This window comes from Camelus dromedarius, chromosome 11 (genome assembly GCF_036321535.1).
Source record: "Camelus dromedarius isolate mCamDro1 chromosome 11, mCamDro1.pat, whole genome shotgun sequence".
NCBI classification, from domain to species: Eukaryota; Metazoa; Chordata; class Mammalia; order Artiodactyla; family Camelidae; genus Camelus; species Camelus dromedarius.
The window spans coordinates 20,483,885-20,504,009 of record NC_087446.1 but is presented as its reverse complement, the minus strand read 5'-3'; the positions used below and the strand labels follow the sequence as shown (position 1 = coordinate 20,504,009).

The window sequence follows — 20,125 nt, the reverse complement described above, 5'->3', positions numbered from 1 at the left end:
GATAAGGGGGATGACTGTAGAAATGTACTACACTTACGATAACAACAGGTTTTAGATAGTCTGAAAAAATTTACTGTATACTTTCCAGCATTAACAAAATGGTGCAATTATTTCTTAACTTGTAGATATCTAGAAGTTACACGTTCTAAATAAACCACTTTATGAAGTAGCCCTTTTCTATATCTGACAAATGTTTGCTGTGTTTTCCACAAGCAACCTTACACTGTAGGAAACAAAAAAGATATTTTAGAAAGTTGGTCCTTGTATAATTTAAAGGAGTTTTTCCCCCTGCATGTCAAAAGACTTTAACTCAATTCCTAAATATGTGAAATAAACATTTGCTGGTATAATGACCTACCTTATAAAATACAGTATCTGTTTCATGTTCATGAATTTTAAAACTATATACTTTAATGATACCGCCTGGAACTGGACTGGGGCTCCATTTCAGCCATACAAGGTCTGAAGTGTAGTTGATTAAAGTCAAATTTTGAGGAGGTGCTAAAGGCACTGCAGGAAAACACATTATAAAACTTACATTCATACCATTTTTAGCAGAAAACTGTCATGATATAGCTTCTTGAAGACACTAGTTAAGAAAGATTTATAAAATGATCATATTTTAATTTCAGAAATAAGTATAAGTAATCATGCTGTTGCACTTGGAACTCAGTAGTTCCAAGGGAGCTTTAAACAGAACACTTTGTTCTGAAGCTCACACTGAAAAAGAAAAAAAAAATGTTCAGCAAAGCAGATGAATAGCTGTCAGCCTGTTACAAATAGACAATCAAATCTCCTTTCCTTTTTCATGCTGTTCCTTAAAAAGAGACAGTAAATGCTGCAATAATTAAATCATTTGAAGAAATACGGATTCCAGCTTACCTGACTCATCTGTGTAAAAGAAAAGAACACTGGAAGGACCGAGTCCTTTTACAGTTCTTGCAGCAGCAAAAAAACTATATAATGTAAATGGTGAGAGCTCGTCCAGGATTACATAGTTATCAGAAGTAACAAAAGAATAATTCTCACTTGGTCCTTGTAAAGTTAAATCATAACTTATTATTGCACCATTTGGTTTTACCGGGGGATCCCATGATAAGAGAACTGAGGTAGAGGAAAGATTTTTAAAAGTGTTGATTATTGGTGAAGTTTCTGGGACTATAAAAGAAAAAAAAAGAATACTCGATGAAACAAAAGTGAATTAGCATTAAAATGAAGAGGCTTTAATAAGAACAGGACTTAATTTTATCAACAGGTAACTAATTTTAAGAAACAGAACTCACTGTGTTTATTGAAAGGCTAATTACTTAAGAACGAACAGAATCTATATAATGCTAAAGAATAATGTTTTCTATCAGAAAGCAATATAAACAAGAAAACATCAACAATCTGCTTAACAGGGAATAAAAGGGTCCAGCCTACCATCTTCTTCAGTTTTGATGTGTAGTTTGGCAGTATAGGTATCAGAGAATCCCTTTTCTGTTGATGGAGTGATTTTTAATATATAATCAGTGTATTTTTCCAGATTATCAAAATACATGCTTCTCTCATACGTAACTAGAGGTGGTTTCACATGGCGAGGAGTCTCCTGTGAGCTCAGAGATACATAGTAGAAGACTAGACCATTTGGTAGAGATGGAGGGTCCCAGCTCACATTTATTGCAGTTGATGAGATGGACTCAAAAGTCAGGTTTCCAACAAATCCTTCTGGAACTATGACAGGTAATGTGCAAAATATAAAAGTCATCAGTCACCCTAAACAAAATTTAAGTAAATTCACAAACCGGGGGAAAATTATTGAAATGGTATCTATGACATCACCAGCTCTTAACGTTAATTAAATGCACGTATGGTAACTTCGCCTACTACAAAATGTCTTCTGAATAATCAGATCAAAAAATCATTCAATATAAACCCTGTCATCTTTAATATGTGTGAGAACTGTTTTATATAGTATTATCTTGGCTTTTCTTTCCTACAAGATGGAGATTATGAGCATGTGTATGAGATTACGAGTATGTGATGGAGATTATGTGTATTAGATTATGAATACACACAAATATCTGAGTAATTTGCACAAATACATGTATTTTGCTAGTGTATATTACCTCAACAATATTTTTAGATTCTTTCTTCTAAATATTATTCTTATTGTACATATAAAGTCACCTAGGACCTTGCACCTGGAACGGTGCAGAGTAAATGTTTATTATCCATGGTGCCATAATAACTGATAAAGCGTTATAGGTTGGCTGAACTTTTGGGAGAGATCTGCGTTAACGAATGCCTGAAATGAATTTGACCACATATTGTACTAAGCATTTTTGCTGCAGACTCCCCAAACACCTATTTCTAAACATTTTATCATATCTACTCTGCTGATCAATGAGTAAACAATATAAAAGACTGTTCCAACAACAGGGAAAGCATTCACTCCTCATACTTAGTGTCTGTCAATTTATAACCTTCAAATACGAAACATGGACTTTTACTCTCAGCAGAAATTTAGGTCAGTATCATTTCTCAATAAGAGACTGCGTTTTCTTTTAAAAATAAATGGAAAACAGAGACAACCACAAGGAGAAATAGGCAATGATCCATGTATCACTGTATTCACGAAACTGAAACCTAAAAACCAGCAAGAACTTCAGTTATTTTTGTCTTCTGAATACGCAGCACAAACAGGATTCTGCAGAAGCTGCATACAAGAAACTTCTGGGGTTGGGTTAGAAAAAAAAAAAAGATATTTTGGGCACATTAGTCACAAACTAATGTGTAAGTAAGAACAAAGATGCTCCATAAAGTCCTATTTGGGTTCAAAGACTGAAAAGGAAACTAGTTGCTAGAGAGAAAAAAAAATACCGTTCCTAGAGCAAATGGATATTAAGTATTGGAAAATCTATCCACGTACGCAGCAGTATTTTGCATGCCCATAACCAGTGGCTGTGACCTCTTTCGAAGCAATAAAAGTGACAGAATTTTTATGAATGGATGATACCTGTTTTTATGAATAGAAAAGACTGTTACTGTGTGGTAGATTTATAGCTATATTAAACGCATTTTCAAACTTCTATGACTACTTAAATGTGCCTAAATAAAATGTAGACTTTACCACCATTATATACAAATAGAAAAAAGATTCTGAAATAATTATAAAGCTTTAAACTAATCCTATTCAAGATTAAGAAATGCTTTTCATTTACATACTGTCTTGATCTGTGTATACTTGAACTATGTCACTGCTTTTGTTCCCATTTCCAACTGAAGTACTTGCTGTTACCCAAAATGTATAGTAGCTGAATATTGCCAGTTTATCTATTACTGCAGATACGGTCATATTGTCAAAGTCACTGGTTACTTCATGGAGTGTAAAATTCTGAAAAATAAACACATTATTTTAATTGTTCAGAATATAGTTTTAGGACATATGAGCATTTCAAAATAATTATTATTCGTGAACTGGTTGCCTCATTATTTAATATGTTCATTTTTACGAAAAATCAACATAGAACATTTTTATTGCAATAATTAAACTGGAAATATGTACGTGCTAAAAGAGGAATAGATGGTAGCGGTCCAGAGTCACAAAGAGTAAAAACCCCCAGCTTAGCTAGCAGTGGGGAAGGTCCTTTGGTCAACTGAAAATGCTCCAGCCGTGCTGCTCAGTGTCAGTGTTCCTTACGAAACAGTCACCTATTTTTCAAAACAATGACTATGTATTTTTAAAGCCAGTTTGGGAGTAGTATAAAAATGTTAATTTTTTTCTTCCAGATGGTGATAAAGGAATTATGGAAGTGTTCATCTCTTTCTATGAACTCAAATAGTTATTATCCCTCCTTATTGGATCTTCTGTTCTTCACAATCATGGGGAGAAATGGGAAGGCAGTTAGATGCACTCTCATATATGCCAAGTAAGAGGAATTTTTAAGTCCTCTTGTCTGACTCAGTTATATTTGTCCCAAGGCAGTTTTTGATAATTAAGGAACATATGCAATCATTTCCTCCTTGACCAAATTTTAAACACAAAACACAGAGTCAAAATCAATTCTAAAATAAAGGAACACAGATTTTTTACAATTCATGTAGGTAATTAGTAAGAATAATTTTATAATAATATCCATCTATACCGAGAGATCTGCATCATTTCAATCTACACAAAGCCCTTAGCGTTCAAAGACTTGCATTCTATTCTGCCAGGGTGGCCATGGATAAATCATCTAACCACAAAGCTTCTCCTCCTTCAACTGTAAAATGGGAAGAATCATTTCCACTTCACAGAGAGCTTTTGAGAATTAGATGATATGAAGCATATAAAGCAATACTATTTCTTGCACACAAGAATAAACAAATACATGGCAATAAATTCATGTTTAATTAATAACATAGGTAATCAATTTGACTATAATTTACAGTTACCGTGGTTCTGCAATGTATCAACAAACTAAATTCAGCAAACTTCTCTGGTTCTCTGCCAGTATTTGGGGGTGAGGGTCTGGGGAAGAGTGATTGGAATAAAAGATCTACTTAAATTTTGTGGTGACTTATTTAGGAATAGGCAAGTTAAAACATTATAATATTTTAACTCAAAATGTGATCCATGAGCTTTGTATCTTCCAAAAAATCAACTTTACACATGGCTTAACTTGCTTATATAAATTATCTCTTAAAATATTAATGTAGCTTTATTATTTTTCTTTGTTACAGGATTTATTCTGATTACTTATGACCTTGGTGACAACTAAGTAACAGATATTTTGAATTACCCAGAAGTTATTCAGCTGAATGTGAGCAGATATGCACAGACATGTAACAAATTTAGAATTAGACCAATCATCCACATGATTATTCCATTCATCTATTTCTGGAAAAAATGTCTTGTGGCTTAAACTATTTAATTAAGGCTTACTCTGTGTGTGTGTATTTTATATATACACATATATATAAAATCAGAAGGTATTTAGTAAAAACTTCTCAAATTTGATTAATCAACCAGTATTCATTTAACACTTTTTAACATGATAAGACACTGTCAGGCACTCTGAGGAGACGTAAGTGGGTAAATGTTAAAATGTAGAAGAGTTAGTACACTATAAAAAACACAATGCACAACTGGAAGAAGGAAAAGATGGACTGCCAGGTAGACACTAAATCCCACAAAGTAAGAAGAAGGAAAGATCACTACAAACTCAAAGTGCTGCAAAATTATAACTAAACACTGAAAATAATATTAGTCTGTTATGATAATTTTATGTTCTACAAGGAAAACATTTATTGAGCATTATGATACAGTCCCAGGGGACTTCAGGTGATGGAAAGGTAAGTGTCACACACAACAACCCTTTTCTTCATGCCATTTGCTATCGGATGAGGGAGCTAAGAGAAGCAGCAGGTACCAGGGACAGAGAGCAGATTATGATGTGCCATGCATGAGATACTCCACAAAGTTCTGTGCGAGGGAGAAGGAAGGGGAGGAAGTAAAAACCTATATTCTGGCCCAAAATGTTCATTTTGAGGATTTCTTCTGTTCTAGCAATCTAAAGTGAAAAATGAGGTAGTGAAGATTTTTATGCTATATTTAACATTAACTTGAGAAATAAAGCACGGATGAACTTCAAGGAACATGAGAAATGTTTGAACATCATTAGCCTGTGCCCTCTTGCAGCTGTCACACTTAAAAGCATTCTTAATGTAATTTAATAAAAGATTACATTTTCTAGGACAAATTTCAAATGGGATCATATTATATACGCAAGTTTGAATGAGGAGGTTCATAAAATCATGTGGAAATTATAGTTAGGTATTTACACTTGATTATTTAGACGTTGACAAAGAAAACCAAAAGAGAATCAGATATAAGCCATAAAGTAACCAGTACAGACACAAAACCTTTGCTAGGATCCAGAACTACTGAATTTTGAATATTGAATATTGGTTAAATCATGAAAAAAGAAAAATCCACAATTCAAATGGCCTCTATGACATAATGATACATTGTTAAATATATGAACACATTGTGGTTAAAAAGTATGTATAAATTGCACACTAATCCCCATTTCTCTTCCCCAAATAGAGCAGAACAAAAAGAAACAGCAAAAATTGCTTAATGCACAGAGTTTAAAAGAAAGTAATAAAAGAGATTCTCCTTTTATATGCAGTCCCAATCTTAGAGGACCTTAAGCAGAACGTAAAAGTCCAATCAACCTCTGGGCTTCCTTTTACTCACTGCTGGGGGAGACAGCTTGCAAAGTGCTGCTCTGACCCTATTCATTAACCTAAACTGCACAAAGGAAGTCATACTTTAGTCCCAGAGGTTGTTGCTCATAGGAACTAACTCTAGCGGCTAAACTTGGGTTGTCAATCACAAATGGAATTAGGCAATTTAGAATTAGTAAGACTTATTTCTATTCTCCTTCTGCTTAAAAGGATACAAAGAGTTAATAATAGTCAGAGTCAATCAACATGCAGTCAATAGTTCCTATCTGCAAGGTACATGTTCTATAAATGGCAGTATTTCTTCTAAATTAGTGTTTCCCAGATTATATTCCAGCTCTCTCCATGTCTGATTTAATCACAACCACTCTAATTTTATTCTTTTCATATATTAGAGTTCTGTGAAATATTTAATTCAGATAAAAAAGGAATTCTGCTGAAAAAATTAAAAATATTTCTCTAAATGAAATGTTAGCTATTTTAATAATTATTATTGTTCCTATCCCAGAAAGTGTCCATCTGCAAACTGTGACCTTATAACTTCAAGTTAAATAAGCACAACTGCACTTCCTAGTAGTTTCATTACATCTGATACTAAGCAATCATAATAATGATATAATCCCTCCTGCTAACAACTGAAAACATTTTTAGATTTGAAGAAAAACACATAAGCACATCCAAACATGAAAACTCTTTATATTACATACAAACAAAAGGAAATTTTTTTAGCTGATAAATAAATGAAATCATCACCTCTCTAGAGAACACTTCTTGGAGAAGTGGAATTGAGGTTCATATTTATATAAAGAAGTTTTAAACAGTGGCAGCTTCATTGTTGGTAACACATTTGAAGCTAGCACAGAAATGTGTGTGTTTGTGTGTGTCTATGCACAGACAGATTAAAATGCATTTGACACCTCTCTAACATATTTTTCCTATGTTGATGGGAGTTTGATAAGATGTTTATGCATTATTCTCAATGTAAGATAAGAGACTTTTTCTACTGTGCCAAGTCTTTGTCATCATCAACAGAGCTGAAGGATGTAAACAAAGAACAAGGAGAAAACTCAGGTCTTACCTGCATGAAAGTGCCTGAAGTATTTCTGTAATAAACAGAATAATGTTGTATAATTCCATTCGGTTTTGAAGGAGGTGTCCAAGAAAGAACTATTGATGAAGAACTGAGGTTTGCATAATGAACATCTTTGGGAGGATCACTGGGTGCTACAAAACAAACAATTGAACAAAAACTGAACTTGTGTCTCCAAATAATGTCTGAAGTGTTCTAAGTGTTACCTGCCTTTGATAAATGATGATAATTGTTTAAATAAAACAAATTAGGAATAATATATCTTGACAACATAACGCCATTTGCAGCAGCAGCGGATGTTCCTGGAGAATGTCATTCTAAGTGAAGTAAGCCAGAAAGAGAAAGAAAAATACCATATGAGATCACTCATATGCGGAATCTAAAAAAAACAAAAAAACAAAAAAAATACAAAACAGAAACAGATTCATAGACATAGAATACAAACTTGTATTTGTATACAAGGGGGTGGGGGATGGGAAGGGACATACTGAGATTTCAAAATGTAGAACAGATAAACAAGATTATATTGTATAGCACAGGGAAATATATACAAGATCTTAAGGTAGCTCACGGCGAAAAAAAATGTGACAAATACATATATATTCATGTATAACTGAAAAATTGTGCTCTACACTGGAATTTGACACAACGTTGTAAAATGACTATAACTCAATAAAAATGTTAAAAAAAAAAGGAATAATATCTAATTAAAAGTCAGAAATGAAATCCAAAAGGCTCATGGGGCCATCCCCGTAACACTCTACCATAGCAGTATCCATGCAGGGCACATGGATTTCTGACTCACAGAACACTACCCTAGTTCTAAAAAATCCTTGCTGCCCTAGATATGAAAACAATGTTATAACATGATTCCAATATGGGATATATAATACGAAATTCTAATTTAACTTAGAATTTGAATGATAGAGGACCAAAGCAGAGAGCTGACTTCGTGTGTTTTATTTCATTCCATTTAACACACACACAAAATACTTACCAAATGTTGAGTTCTGTGCGGAGTGCATTTACAAATATAAACTCATCTAATCCTCACATGGACCCCGTGAAGTAGGTAACATATTGTTTCCATAATACAGATGGGCAATTGAGGCACAGAGAGATTAACTAACTTTCCCAACATCATACAGCTAGAAAGTGACCAAAAGGCAATTTTGCATGTAATGATAACAGATACTGGGTTTAATAAGACATCTTTATATTTAATTCATTTTTTCTAAGTAGGATATTCTTTCACTCGGTCTATATCCATAAGAACTCACCTCCCTCAGGTGTTCGAAAGTTAATGATATTGCTTCTTGTCTTCCCATCACCAAATCTGGTGCTAGCTGTTACATAAGCAGTGTATTCAACGTTATAGTCCAAATCTGAAACTTCTAATGATGTTTCAGTTACATTAAGAGTTTTTAATGATGATCTATCCCTAAGAGAAAAAAAGATGGTTATCTGTCCAGTTGCCCTTCATAATAAACATTGTGTATACATTTTGAGCACAAGTACATTAAAAATAAGCAATATTTATGCACAGATGCTTATTAATCCAGACTAACAGGATAAAGGTGCCACTTATCCTGAAATGCTGACAAGAGTCCATTTCAGTCAATTTCAGAATAATTCAATAAATAAAATTCTTTTGTTTCCAAGTATATTCAGTGATTCAACCAAGTGTTAATAGGATGTTCCTACCACAGTTTGCTTGGACTGATTTTAATGGGTCTCTAGGAATTCTGTGTATTCAAAGTAATTACAGCATCTCTTTTCATACCAGTGTTTTAGTTGCTCAAATATATGTTCTTCTGAAGTATTGGCAAAATCTCATTTATACCATGTATTTATCAAACTCATTTTATATATACTGTACAAAGTAACATTTATTTCAGACTAATTCAAATAAACAAATGGTAAATACCTGAATAGTAATATCTAAAATAATGAGTCTGTGGGTTATCTTTTATCTATTTAATTAGAAAACAAGATTTAAAATAAGATACGAATTACATATAGGAAAGAAAAAAGTAGAGCTCACATTGCTTACTCAAAATCTTAACTCTGTTCAAAATATCACTTCAGATAAGAAAATACTGACTCAAAATTCTCCAAGTAAGTACCAAAATCCCGGGGAAGGGGGGATGTCTAGGGCAAAGTGTTGCTAAACAACATAGCTCTACAATTAATTTCAGTCCAGTTATCTCAGTTTCCATAGAATTGGGTATAGATTAGAATCTAAAGAATAAAATGTTTATAATGGTACTGAAAACTGTACATTTTCAAAACAAGTTTAGGTTTTAAGAGCAATACATGATTAAAGAATCCAGATAAGGAAATATGACTGATACCAGAGAAAAGATACACGCCTTATGTGATCTCATTTATTTTCCTTCTTTAGAAACACAAGGCATCCAAGAAGTAAATGGATATTCCCCCTGAACATAAAATGCTCTTTCTTTACCACTGAAATATTTGAATTCTTGGATCATTAAGGGGAATAACAGATTTTAAGTGAATTAAGGATATTCACAAAGAGATACATTTCAGCCATGGTCTTACAAAAGCATCAAATCACTCCAAATATAAGTGTGGTTATCTGAAAAATAGTTAGAAAGCTTCCCATAGTGAGAAAAACACGGATTCAGAGTGAGTGACTGGAGACAGGCAGGATTAGCCAGGCTATTCAGTAATTTGAAACAGTTTCATCAGACATCCTTTTTCAGAAGCAGTGGGGAGAACTTTCTTTGACTTTGCTGAGACTACAGGAGAGGAGCTTTTAAAACTCTTACTGCTGTGGCTTTTAGGCCATTAATCTGAGAAAGATGCCTTGTCATAGAAACTTTGCCCAATTCCATACTCCTGTCACTGGTCACAGGTGATTGGAACACTATAATATAGTTAATCCAATTCAGATCTCTAAAGCTATGAAATTAGCTAAAGCAATCTAACTGCATTATATCTATTTTTAAAATGTCTTTTCAAGCAGACTATACTCTCTGCTGCTTTGCATCACTGCTTTCTTGCCCTGATCTTCACGGCAAAATATTGCAGGTAAGTATCTGCCTACAATAGGAAAAATCCCAATTATGTTCCATAGATAATGCAGAATCAAGGCAATTACCTCACAAATGCAGGTCAAACATAAATTCTGTCTTATATATCTCCATATTTCAGTAAAAAGAAGACAGTCTCTACAAATTGTTTGAACCACAGACTCAATAGGTCACCTCAGCATATACAGATACAGTTTCCACGTCTACCCTGGTTTATCTCCAGAGACAAACACAAAAAGCACGTTGAGTTTATTTCTGTTTCAGAGTTTAGAATTGTGGCTATGTTGATAATTATGGTAGAAAAATATCTGAGCGTAAATAAACTTCACCTGAAGCTTCAACTTCCGACACAAGTTCAGAATGTATCTTAGGCACGTAAGAGATGGTCTGCATTAAAACTGAGAACCCAGAAGAAGGAAAAGGAGAGAGAAGTGATGCTGTCCCCGAGGACCTGACCCCATCCTCCTTGTTCTTATGCTGTTGCCAGATTAGAGGAAACACATATAAACCTGTGGACTGAGGCCTGAACTCTCTACTCTCTGAAGAGCCATCTCATGAGCAGTCCTACAGCTCAGAGGGGTCACAATCCCCCCTGCATGAGAAACCCAACTTTGACCCTGCAATAATCAGTTGTTACTCCGAATTTAGTTCATTTGGTTTATTTTTAAAATCTGTTTGTTCTCACTAGTCTAAAAATATTATAATAGGATTATTATATGTATCATTATAGTGTTTTGTTTCCATTCATAAAAGTATATATTCTATATCTAGGTTTTTTTCTTTTATCATGTTAATAACAATGATCTATATGCAGGGTTTTTTTTTTTGTAGTTAATTAGGACATATCGTAGTTATTTAGCCTTCTTTCTATAAAGTAGCATTTAGGTTGTTTCTTTCCCTTTTTTCTTTCTTTAGTTATTACTAACAAAGATGCAATAATCATTCTTAACTCAAATAGCTTTTCATAATGATACTTCCATTTCTGCAGGTTAAATTCCCAATACTGTGATTGAATCAAATTTTTAAAAAATTTTATTTTAAAGATAACTCTCCCAAAATAATTACAGCTCCAAATTGTAAATTATTATAACTTGGAGTCACAACAACAATGTGTGCAAACTCTCATTATTAGTCTGGATATTAATCTTCTTAATTACTGCGAATTTAATGGACCAAAAACATTTAATTTGCACATCTGACAATGAGTGAAATAGAATGTCTTCTTATTGGTCATTTGCAGTCCAATTTTTGGAATAACTTATTCACACAATTTCTTTTCTATATTTTATTTTAGTCTTTTAAACAGAGAGCAATGTATATGGAAGTTAAGGGGGCACTGTTTTTTAGACAGTGCTGCAAGTGAAGACAGACAGATACTTTCCCCACCCCTTCTGAATTTAGTGATATGTCTTCAATCAATAGTCAACAAAATTTATTCAGCATTTATTTTATGTCAGGAACTATGTTAGGCATAAATGAGAAAGAGCCAGGCTCTACCCTCAACACAGAGAGACAGAGCAGTAAATAATTACAATACAATTCCTTAATAATGGTGTGATCCCCTTAAGGACAGTAACTTTTTCCTCCTAGTGTCCAAAAGCAAAGAAGAAGAGAAAGAGATGAGCAAGGAAATTAATTGTGACCAAAAAGTAGAAGAGAATAAAGTACAGCCCCAGAGATGCAACAAATTGCTTACTAGAGAGCTGGTCTGTGAGATTTGTGAGTAAAATAGGGAGCTGAGTGAGAAAGGGAGAGGAAGAGACAGTCTACTTGACAAAGTAGGTCTAACTGTCACATATCCGAAGTCATAAACTGTGTGGAAACGGAAGGAATAGAAATATCACACAACACTTAACGTGTCGAGTAGGTAACTTTCTATATCAGCCAAACCTTCCAAGCAGTGCACATTTTCAAACTGAGGGAAAAAAAAAAAAAAACAAAAAAAAAAAAACGCGGGGTGGAGGAGGTCCTCAGTGTAATCATTTTACTGATTTAATTCTAGAAATTCATTACACCATTTTAAAAGCCTTTCTGAATTTAATAAATCAAAATTATTCCAAATAATTTCAAAGTCATTTGAATTAATATAAGATGGAGTTTTTCTATTTGTCTAAACTCATTGGTTACCCCAAGAATGTCTTGGGATGAAATTAATGGAATCTTTAAGGGGAGGTTATTTCCTAGTTAATCTATATTTTTTTCCCCAAAAGATAGACCACATTTTGACATCTAGGACAAAAAGAAAATTCTAGAGCTTAAGAGTAGTTTTTCTGCTTTGCTTAACCAATTCCTTTGTTCATTTCTTATCATGTCGAGACTATGCTAAGCAATAATTGCCCATGAGGAATCATGAATACCAAAACCATACGGAAAAACTTAAACAAAAGTTCCATTTCTCCATTTCCCCAAATATGAACAGGAACAGTTTTCTACACAAGGTCTGAGATTCTTCAAAAAGTCATGGTCTTAATTCTAATTTTCATCATCTGATATTTTGTTCCATGAGGACAGCCTAATTTGATGATATACCATTCCTGTTCATTCCTATCAATTTATTTTCAAAACTTTAATCTGCTTTTATCTAAATATTCTATGTTAATCCTTTCACTCAGTATATACTGCTCCTCAAAATAATTTCAACATCCATTTCGCTGACTCTATCAAATCATTCTCTCCTACATATGAACAAGCAACTTCACTAATTTTCCCACTATAAGGAAACTAGTCTTCTATGGTGCAGTTACTCTAGAATATTTACTCTGCAAAGCTGGACAGTACCAGTAACTTCATAATTATGTATCAAACAACCCCAAACTAGCAAGGCATAAATAGTTGCACATTCTATGATCCTAAAGCTTTTCTAGAATCTTACAGAAATTGAAATAGAATACTCATCGTTGTTACTCTTGTTTCTACTGTCATCATTTGGTTGGCTGGTTGATTTCGTTTGATTTGGCTTAACTTTGTTTTGCTTGTTAGCCTTTAGCAGAAAAGACACATTTATAAGGTTAGAATGAAAGGCCACTAAGGAGAATGAGTCTGAAGCTCACTTATACACTTATCAACCATGGTCATGAAGCAAACATAAGGAATTAGTGCCCAGAAGACAGGAGGAGGGATTGTACTTCAGCTGGAGGAGAAAGATTTCATCTCCTGAGAATGGACAAAATGCCTCAGGGCAGAATAAAGAGCTCAGATTCTATTCCAAGAGTAATGGAAAATTCCTTTGAGTGTTTTCTCCAGGGTGTGATCTTTGGGTAAATGATTAAAATAAAAATTAAAAATCCCATGCAATACTGAGATTCATTCTCTCTCTCTCTCTCTCCAGATAGACAGACAGACAGATAGACTAATCCTCATTTAAGCCTCAAGTCTCCGTGTATCTGGCCTGCCCCCCCTACCCCCCCCCCCCCCCAGTTTCATCCCTTTCCACTTTTTTCCTGTACCATTATTATTCAAGGCACAGGGCCATCTTGCTGTTGCCCACACCAAGCTTCTTGCTGTTAACCACACTTGATAAAATTATTTGAGTTCCTACATCTAGTTAGTACACCCCTGGACTTTTCAGCTAAATGTGTCAATATTTTGCTTAAGCCAATTTAGGTTGGGCCCAGTCACTTGAAGCTGAAAGAATCTTAACACATATTCCCATTCTTCAACAGTTTCTCATATGCCTTGATCCTGAGTATTTCCACCATCATCATCGCTCCTCCCTGGGCAAGCTCACTTTGTCCATTTAGTATTTAAACTGTGGGGACCAGTAGTCCAACTGATTTGCGCATGCAACAATATAGTTATTCTCTCGTGATGGATAAAGTCTATCAACTAATGTAAACCAGTATTAAGCCAGTGATTTTTTTTTTGGTAGAACTATGCCAGATGAGTTGATGCAATAAGTTTAATTTATTATAAATTCATCAGTGTTTTTTCCCCCCTTAACAGAGGCACTGGGGATTGAACCCAGGACCATGTTCACGCCAAGCACCCGCTCTACCACTGAGCTGTAGCCCCACCCCACTCCATCAGTCTTTATCACAAATGCTGTTATAAAACTAAGACATCCCTAGTTCTAAAAGTGTACTGTTGAGTTTTCAGAACAAAGGCAGATTATAACACTTATTCCTAGTGATTTGAGAAAAGCATGATTTGGGAGTAAACCACATCTGGTTATGACTCTGTCATCTTCTAGGTCCGTAACCTTAAGCAACTCCTTAACTTCATCAAGACTTGGTTTCCACAACTATAAAATAGTGATAATATTCTTCACTTTATAGTATTGTTGTGAAAAACAAATAAGAAAATTTAGGTAAGAAGCTAAACACATTTGTCCCAAAATGCTCACTATCTCTGTTGAGCCCATTTCTTTACCTCTCCAAAATGTTTTGTTCCCCAATCACAATCCCTCCTAACTTTGTACATTTCAAAAACGTGATTTTTTAAAAAAATGACCTCCCAAATTTAAGATATAAAAACTCAAGATCCACACAGGCAAAATAAAGGACTAAAAAATCTTGAATTTAAAACAGAACTGTGGTGGGAACTGAGGTAAACTGCAAAGCAAATGCTCCATCTAAAGACAGCCTCTATTCAACAACAGCTGATTCTTATGAGAAATATGTCAAAAATACTCTGATTTTTGTAAGAAACAAAGAAAACTGAAGTTTCACTAGATACTTAATAATTTTAAAATGCTATCAGAACTTTATTTAGAATGTATTAACATTCTGCTGGGCCAGCAAAGCCGGGGTGGCCCACAGATAGTCTGTTTGTCACCTTGGTATCCAAGCTTCATCCGAGACATTCATGAAATTGATCAGCAGGAAAGAATTGAGACAGAGCTCTTAACATCTCATTAGAAACATCAAGCTAAACAATCAAGAGCACCCTTGGACTCAACCACTCCTCCTATCTGTGTTTGTTTCTCCCACCATTCTAATCTGGCCCCACCATTTCATTTCTACAATGCTACGTACAAACTTCTTGACACAGTTCATTCATGCTGCCTCCAAGCCTTCATATCCTGTTCCCACTGAAGATGTTCTCCTGACTTATCAACCTATCTTTACCACCTTCATTCCAAAATGGGAAGTAAATTCATGAAATTTGAAATGACCCCCTTTCCATTCTAATTATTAATCTATATCATACGTTCAAACTGTAGTTTTAATAGAGTCAAAATCTTTTAGCAAACTGGAAAAAAAAATCTTTTAGCATACTGAAACCCATTTCCAAAGCTAAGCCTTTATGTTACAGGGGAAATTATTTGACCAATGACATTTAATAAAGAGCTGCTATTGAATTCTTTCTAGTTCCTAATATATTGCTTAGCAGTGCTTAAAATTTTTTTCACATGAGCATATTTTATCTCCAATTAGTCTACAATCATTTTAAGGTTCTGTACATTTTTTAACTCCCCACAGAGTTTAATAAACATTTGTCAGACTTCTCATAATGGCTACTAAGAAAACTGAGAAACATTTAAAAGCCAAGGTTTATATATAAGCTAGAATTTTCAGCATGATTTTCATCCTCAGTCTTTTAGCTATATCTTATGGGTCATTTGCTTAGAAGTTTTACAAACAAGGAAGAAAACTACTGTTAAATTTTACTAAAGGAAAATTGCTGAGCAAATCCAAGTTGAATTCAACTATAAAATAAATAAGTTGTGTATCAGTTTACTAGAATATCATACCTCAATCCAAACTGTATTTAAAAAAAATAAGCTTAGAGGGCTCTAGTAGAAATTCATTTATTTAATGGTGGTGGCCTAAGAATGCAAGGATTGTTTCTCATTTGAAAACATACAAACAGACTTTATGAATATAAGTGAGGGAAATATGCTACTTAGATGACAAATTTTTTTTCACAAAGCAAACTTTAGAAAGAAATATTGTTTTAAAATGCAGTAGGTGGAAACAGATTTCTGAACACACTGTCTACAAATTAAATGTGTCTCACACAGTAGTGGTTATAAAATAATTGCACAGTAATCCTCATAAGCTATTTTATAAAGAAATACTCATGACAGAGAAGTCATCCAGTATATCACATAAAATAGGCAACCTACAATTTGCAGACATATTGAAAATAGCAAATATACCAAAGTGTTGTTTTTAAAAGAATTTGGTAATTACTGAAAGAAACTAAAATGATGGAAATTGAGATTTAGGAGAGAAATGTGAACCCCTGAAATAGGAACCTTGTTAATAAAGATAGCCACTACTTATACAGTATTTTTAAAAAATCACATAGATAATTGAGTGGCAGACCCACGATTCAAACCTATGTCTCTCTGACTCAAAATGCATGTGCATTATATCATGATACATGCCTTCTATCCTCCCCCCCAAAAAAGTGAGCTGGCAGGAGTTCCAAAAAAGCAGTAGGAATTAGTGATAGTGATATGAAAGAACCCAGGATTATGACTATTCCTTTAATTGCAGTGGCTAAAGCTTCCAACAGTATCTTAGGTAAGAAGATGCTGGGAATTTTACAATATCGCTGTATATACTTCATTATCATTAATATATATTTCAGGCTATTATAGATAATATTCTTGAACATGTTAAGGTGTCTTTCCTTTTTTGTTCTTTCTTTTTATGTCCTTATTCAACCTGAGGCATCCATTGTCTGGAAAAGCACCACTACTCAGAAGCTAGAAGTGCGAAGAGAAAAAGTCGATATTAAATTTTTAACTCTTGAAAAATATTAAAAATTTAATATCAATAATAATAAAGTTGAATGCATCCATTCAACAAATACTTAATTTCAGTTATGAGCCAGGTAGTTTCTGTTCCAGATACAGCAATGAATGAAGTAGATCTTGGAAGGGAGGGTATGGCTCAGTGGTGCAGCACATGCTTAGCATGCATGAGGACCTGGGTTCAATCCCTGGTATCTCCATATAAATAAATGAGTAAATAAATAAATAAATGAATAAAAACCTAATTACTTCCCCCCAAAACAAACAAAGTAGATCTTGAAGCAGATAGGATCTCGCTCTCGCTCTCTCTCTTCTCTCACCATCTCTCTCTTCTCTTACCCTCTCCCTCGCTATGTGTGGTGTGGGTTTGTGTGTGTGTGTGAACTAAAGCCAAGTTCTGTTGAGGAACAAGTGTTTTCCACATGGAAAGTCAATTTTGCATGATTGGGACATTAAAGTTGTACAAGTCAAGAAAGGGGCTTTCATTAGTCAAGAAAAGAAAAAGTTCTGTGCTAATAAGAAAAGGAGAGAGAAAGAATAGGACAAAGCAGTCAGACTGGAGTGTCCTTGGATATTCAGGTGAGGGTAGAGTGATGAAAACACCCCCAATAGGTTTGTGAAGGAAATCAAAGTGTGGAGGGCTTGCTCCTTCTCAGGATGGAGAGGAAAATGAAAAGCCTCTTAGAAAATCTCCATCTTCAATATGGCACCATGTCCAGTAAGATCTAAGGGCTCTTCTAGCAGGCCATCCAGAGCTAGGGAAGGATGTGGAGGTCACCTTCCCAGTCCTTCAAGTGAAAAACTGGTAAGAGAAAACAACCTAGAGCATTAGCTACCTGACGGTTGAGAGGGTTGATTCAGACTAAGAGCCAGGGCACTACAATAAGCCTGAGGTTGGATCAAGTTTCAAACAGAAAATAAAACCCTTCAAACTAGAAGCTAGGATAGCAGGTAAGCACCAGAAAGATTCCCAAAAAGCCAGGTGAGACGAACCACAGCATCACAGACTTGAGATCTCCTCACCCTGCATTCAGTGGGCTTCCTCTGTATCTAGAATCCATCTTAGGAAGTGAGACAGAAAAGGGAGACTCCCTGAAAGAGGAGAGAAAACATACTATTGGGGAGTTGTACTTACACAACACGATCACTGTATACAGTAATGATACTGTTCTCACAGTGTAGGGCTGGAAACGCCAGCAAGAAGAGCCCTGATTCTCATTTTCATTAACTTTTTTCATTTTTCCCTACCTCAGCAAAAGGGTATCAAAAATCTCAGAGTCATCACCCTTGATTCAAAAATCTAGATGTCATCCATACTCTGAACACTATAAAATACTGAAAAAGGAAACTGAAGATGATTCAAAGAAATGGAAAGATAGCCCATGCTCTTGGATTGGAAGAACTAATATTGTTAAAAATGGCCATACTACTCAAAGCAATCTACAGATTTAATGCTACCCCTATCAAATTACCCAGGACATTTTTCACAGAACTAGAAAAATAATCCTAAAATTTATATGGAACCACAAAATACTCAGAATTGCCAAAGCAATCCTGAAGAAAAAAAAACAAAGCTGGAGGCAGAACCTTCCAGACTTCAGACAATACTACAGACATATGGATCAATGGAACAGAACAGGGAGCCTGGACACAAATCCACACACCTCTGATCAATTAATCTTTGACAAAGGAGGCAAGAATATACAAGGGGGAAAAGACAATCTCTTCAGCAAGTGGTGTTAGGAAAGCTGGACAGAAGCATGTAAATCAATGAAGTTAGAACACTCCCACACACCATACACAAAAATAAACTCAAAATGGCTTAAAGGCTTCACTATAGGACATGACACCATAAAACTTCTAGAAGAGAATATAGGCAAAACATTCTCTGACATAAATTGTAGCAATATTTTCTTAGGTCAGTCACAAAAGGCAAAATAATAAAAACAAAAATAAACAAATGGGACATAATTAAGCTTATAAGCTTTTGCACAGCAAAGGAAACCAAATACAACAAAAAGAGAACCTACAGAATGGAAGAAAATATTCACAAATGATGCAACCAACGAGAGCTTAATTTCCAAAATATACAAACAGCTCATACAACTCAATATAAAAAAGAAAAAAAAAACCCAATGAAAAATGTGTAGAAGGCCTAAATAGACATTTCTCCAAAGACATACAGATGGCCAACATGCACACAAAAAGATGTTCAACATTACTAATTACTACAATGAGGTATCACCTCACACCAGTCAGAATGGCCATAATCAAGAAGTCTACAAATAATAAATGCTGAAGAGGGTGTAGAGAAAAGGGAACCCTCCTACACTGTTGGTAGGAATGTAAATTGGTGCAGCCACTATGGAAAACAGTATGGAGGTTCCTTAAACTAAAAACAGAGTTACCACATGATCCAGCAATTCCACTCCTGGGCATGTATCTGGAGAAAACTCTAATTCAAAAAGACATACATCCCAATGTTCATAGCAGCACTATTTACAATAGCCAACACACGGAAGCAACCTATGTGTCCATCAACAGACAGATGGATAAAGAAGATGTGGTGTGTACACGTACACGTACACACACACACACAGGAATACTACTTAGCCATAAAAAAGAATGAAATAATGCCATCTGCAGCAACATGAATGGACTTAGAGATTATCATACTAAGTGAAGTAAGTTAGATACAGAAAGACAAATATCATATGATATCACTTATTTATGGAATCTAAAAAAATGATGCAAATGAACTCATTCACAACACAGAAACAGACTCACATACATAGAAAACAATCTTATGGTTACTGAAGAGGAAAGGGGGTGGAGGAATGTATTAGGAGTTTGAGATCAGTAGATAAGCATACTATAAGTAAAAGAGATAAACAACAAGGACCAACTGTATAGCACAGTGAACTATATTCAATATCTTGTAATAATACATAATGGAAAAAAATTTAGATGTCATCATTGACTCATTTCTCCTTTTTGATCCCACAGCAAATCCATCACCAAGTCCTGTCAATTCTTCTTTCTTAATGTAATGAAAAGCTTCCC

At 34.5% G+C, this 20,125-nt stretch overlaps 1 protein-coding gene across 1 annotated transcript in view; it reads right to left on the bottom strand.

Moving 5' to 3' along the window:
• The window catches only part of PTPRQ (protein tyrosine phosphatase receptor type Q), a 186,761-nt gene that overhangs the window by 109,493 nt on the left and 57,143 nt on the right, over window positions 1–20,125 (bottom strand). The window contains exons 20-25 of the mRNA XM_031463085.2: window positions 8,581–8,741; window positions 7,289–7,434; window positions 3,208–3,376; window positions 1,423–1,713; window positions 883–1,158; window positions 359–510 (exon numbers count right to left, since the gene is read on the bottom strand). Coding sequence (XP_031318945.2) covers window positions 359–510; window positions 883–1,158; window positions 1,423–1,713; window positions 3,208–3,376; window positions 7,289–7,434; window positions 8,581–8,741 — 1,195 coding nt within the window. The remainder of the gene's footprint in view (window positions 1–358; window positions 511–882; window positions 1,159–1,422; window positions 1,714–3,207; window positions 3,377–7,288; window positions 7,435–8,580; window positions 8,742–20,125) is intronic.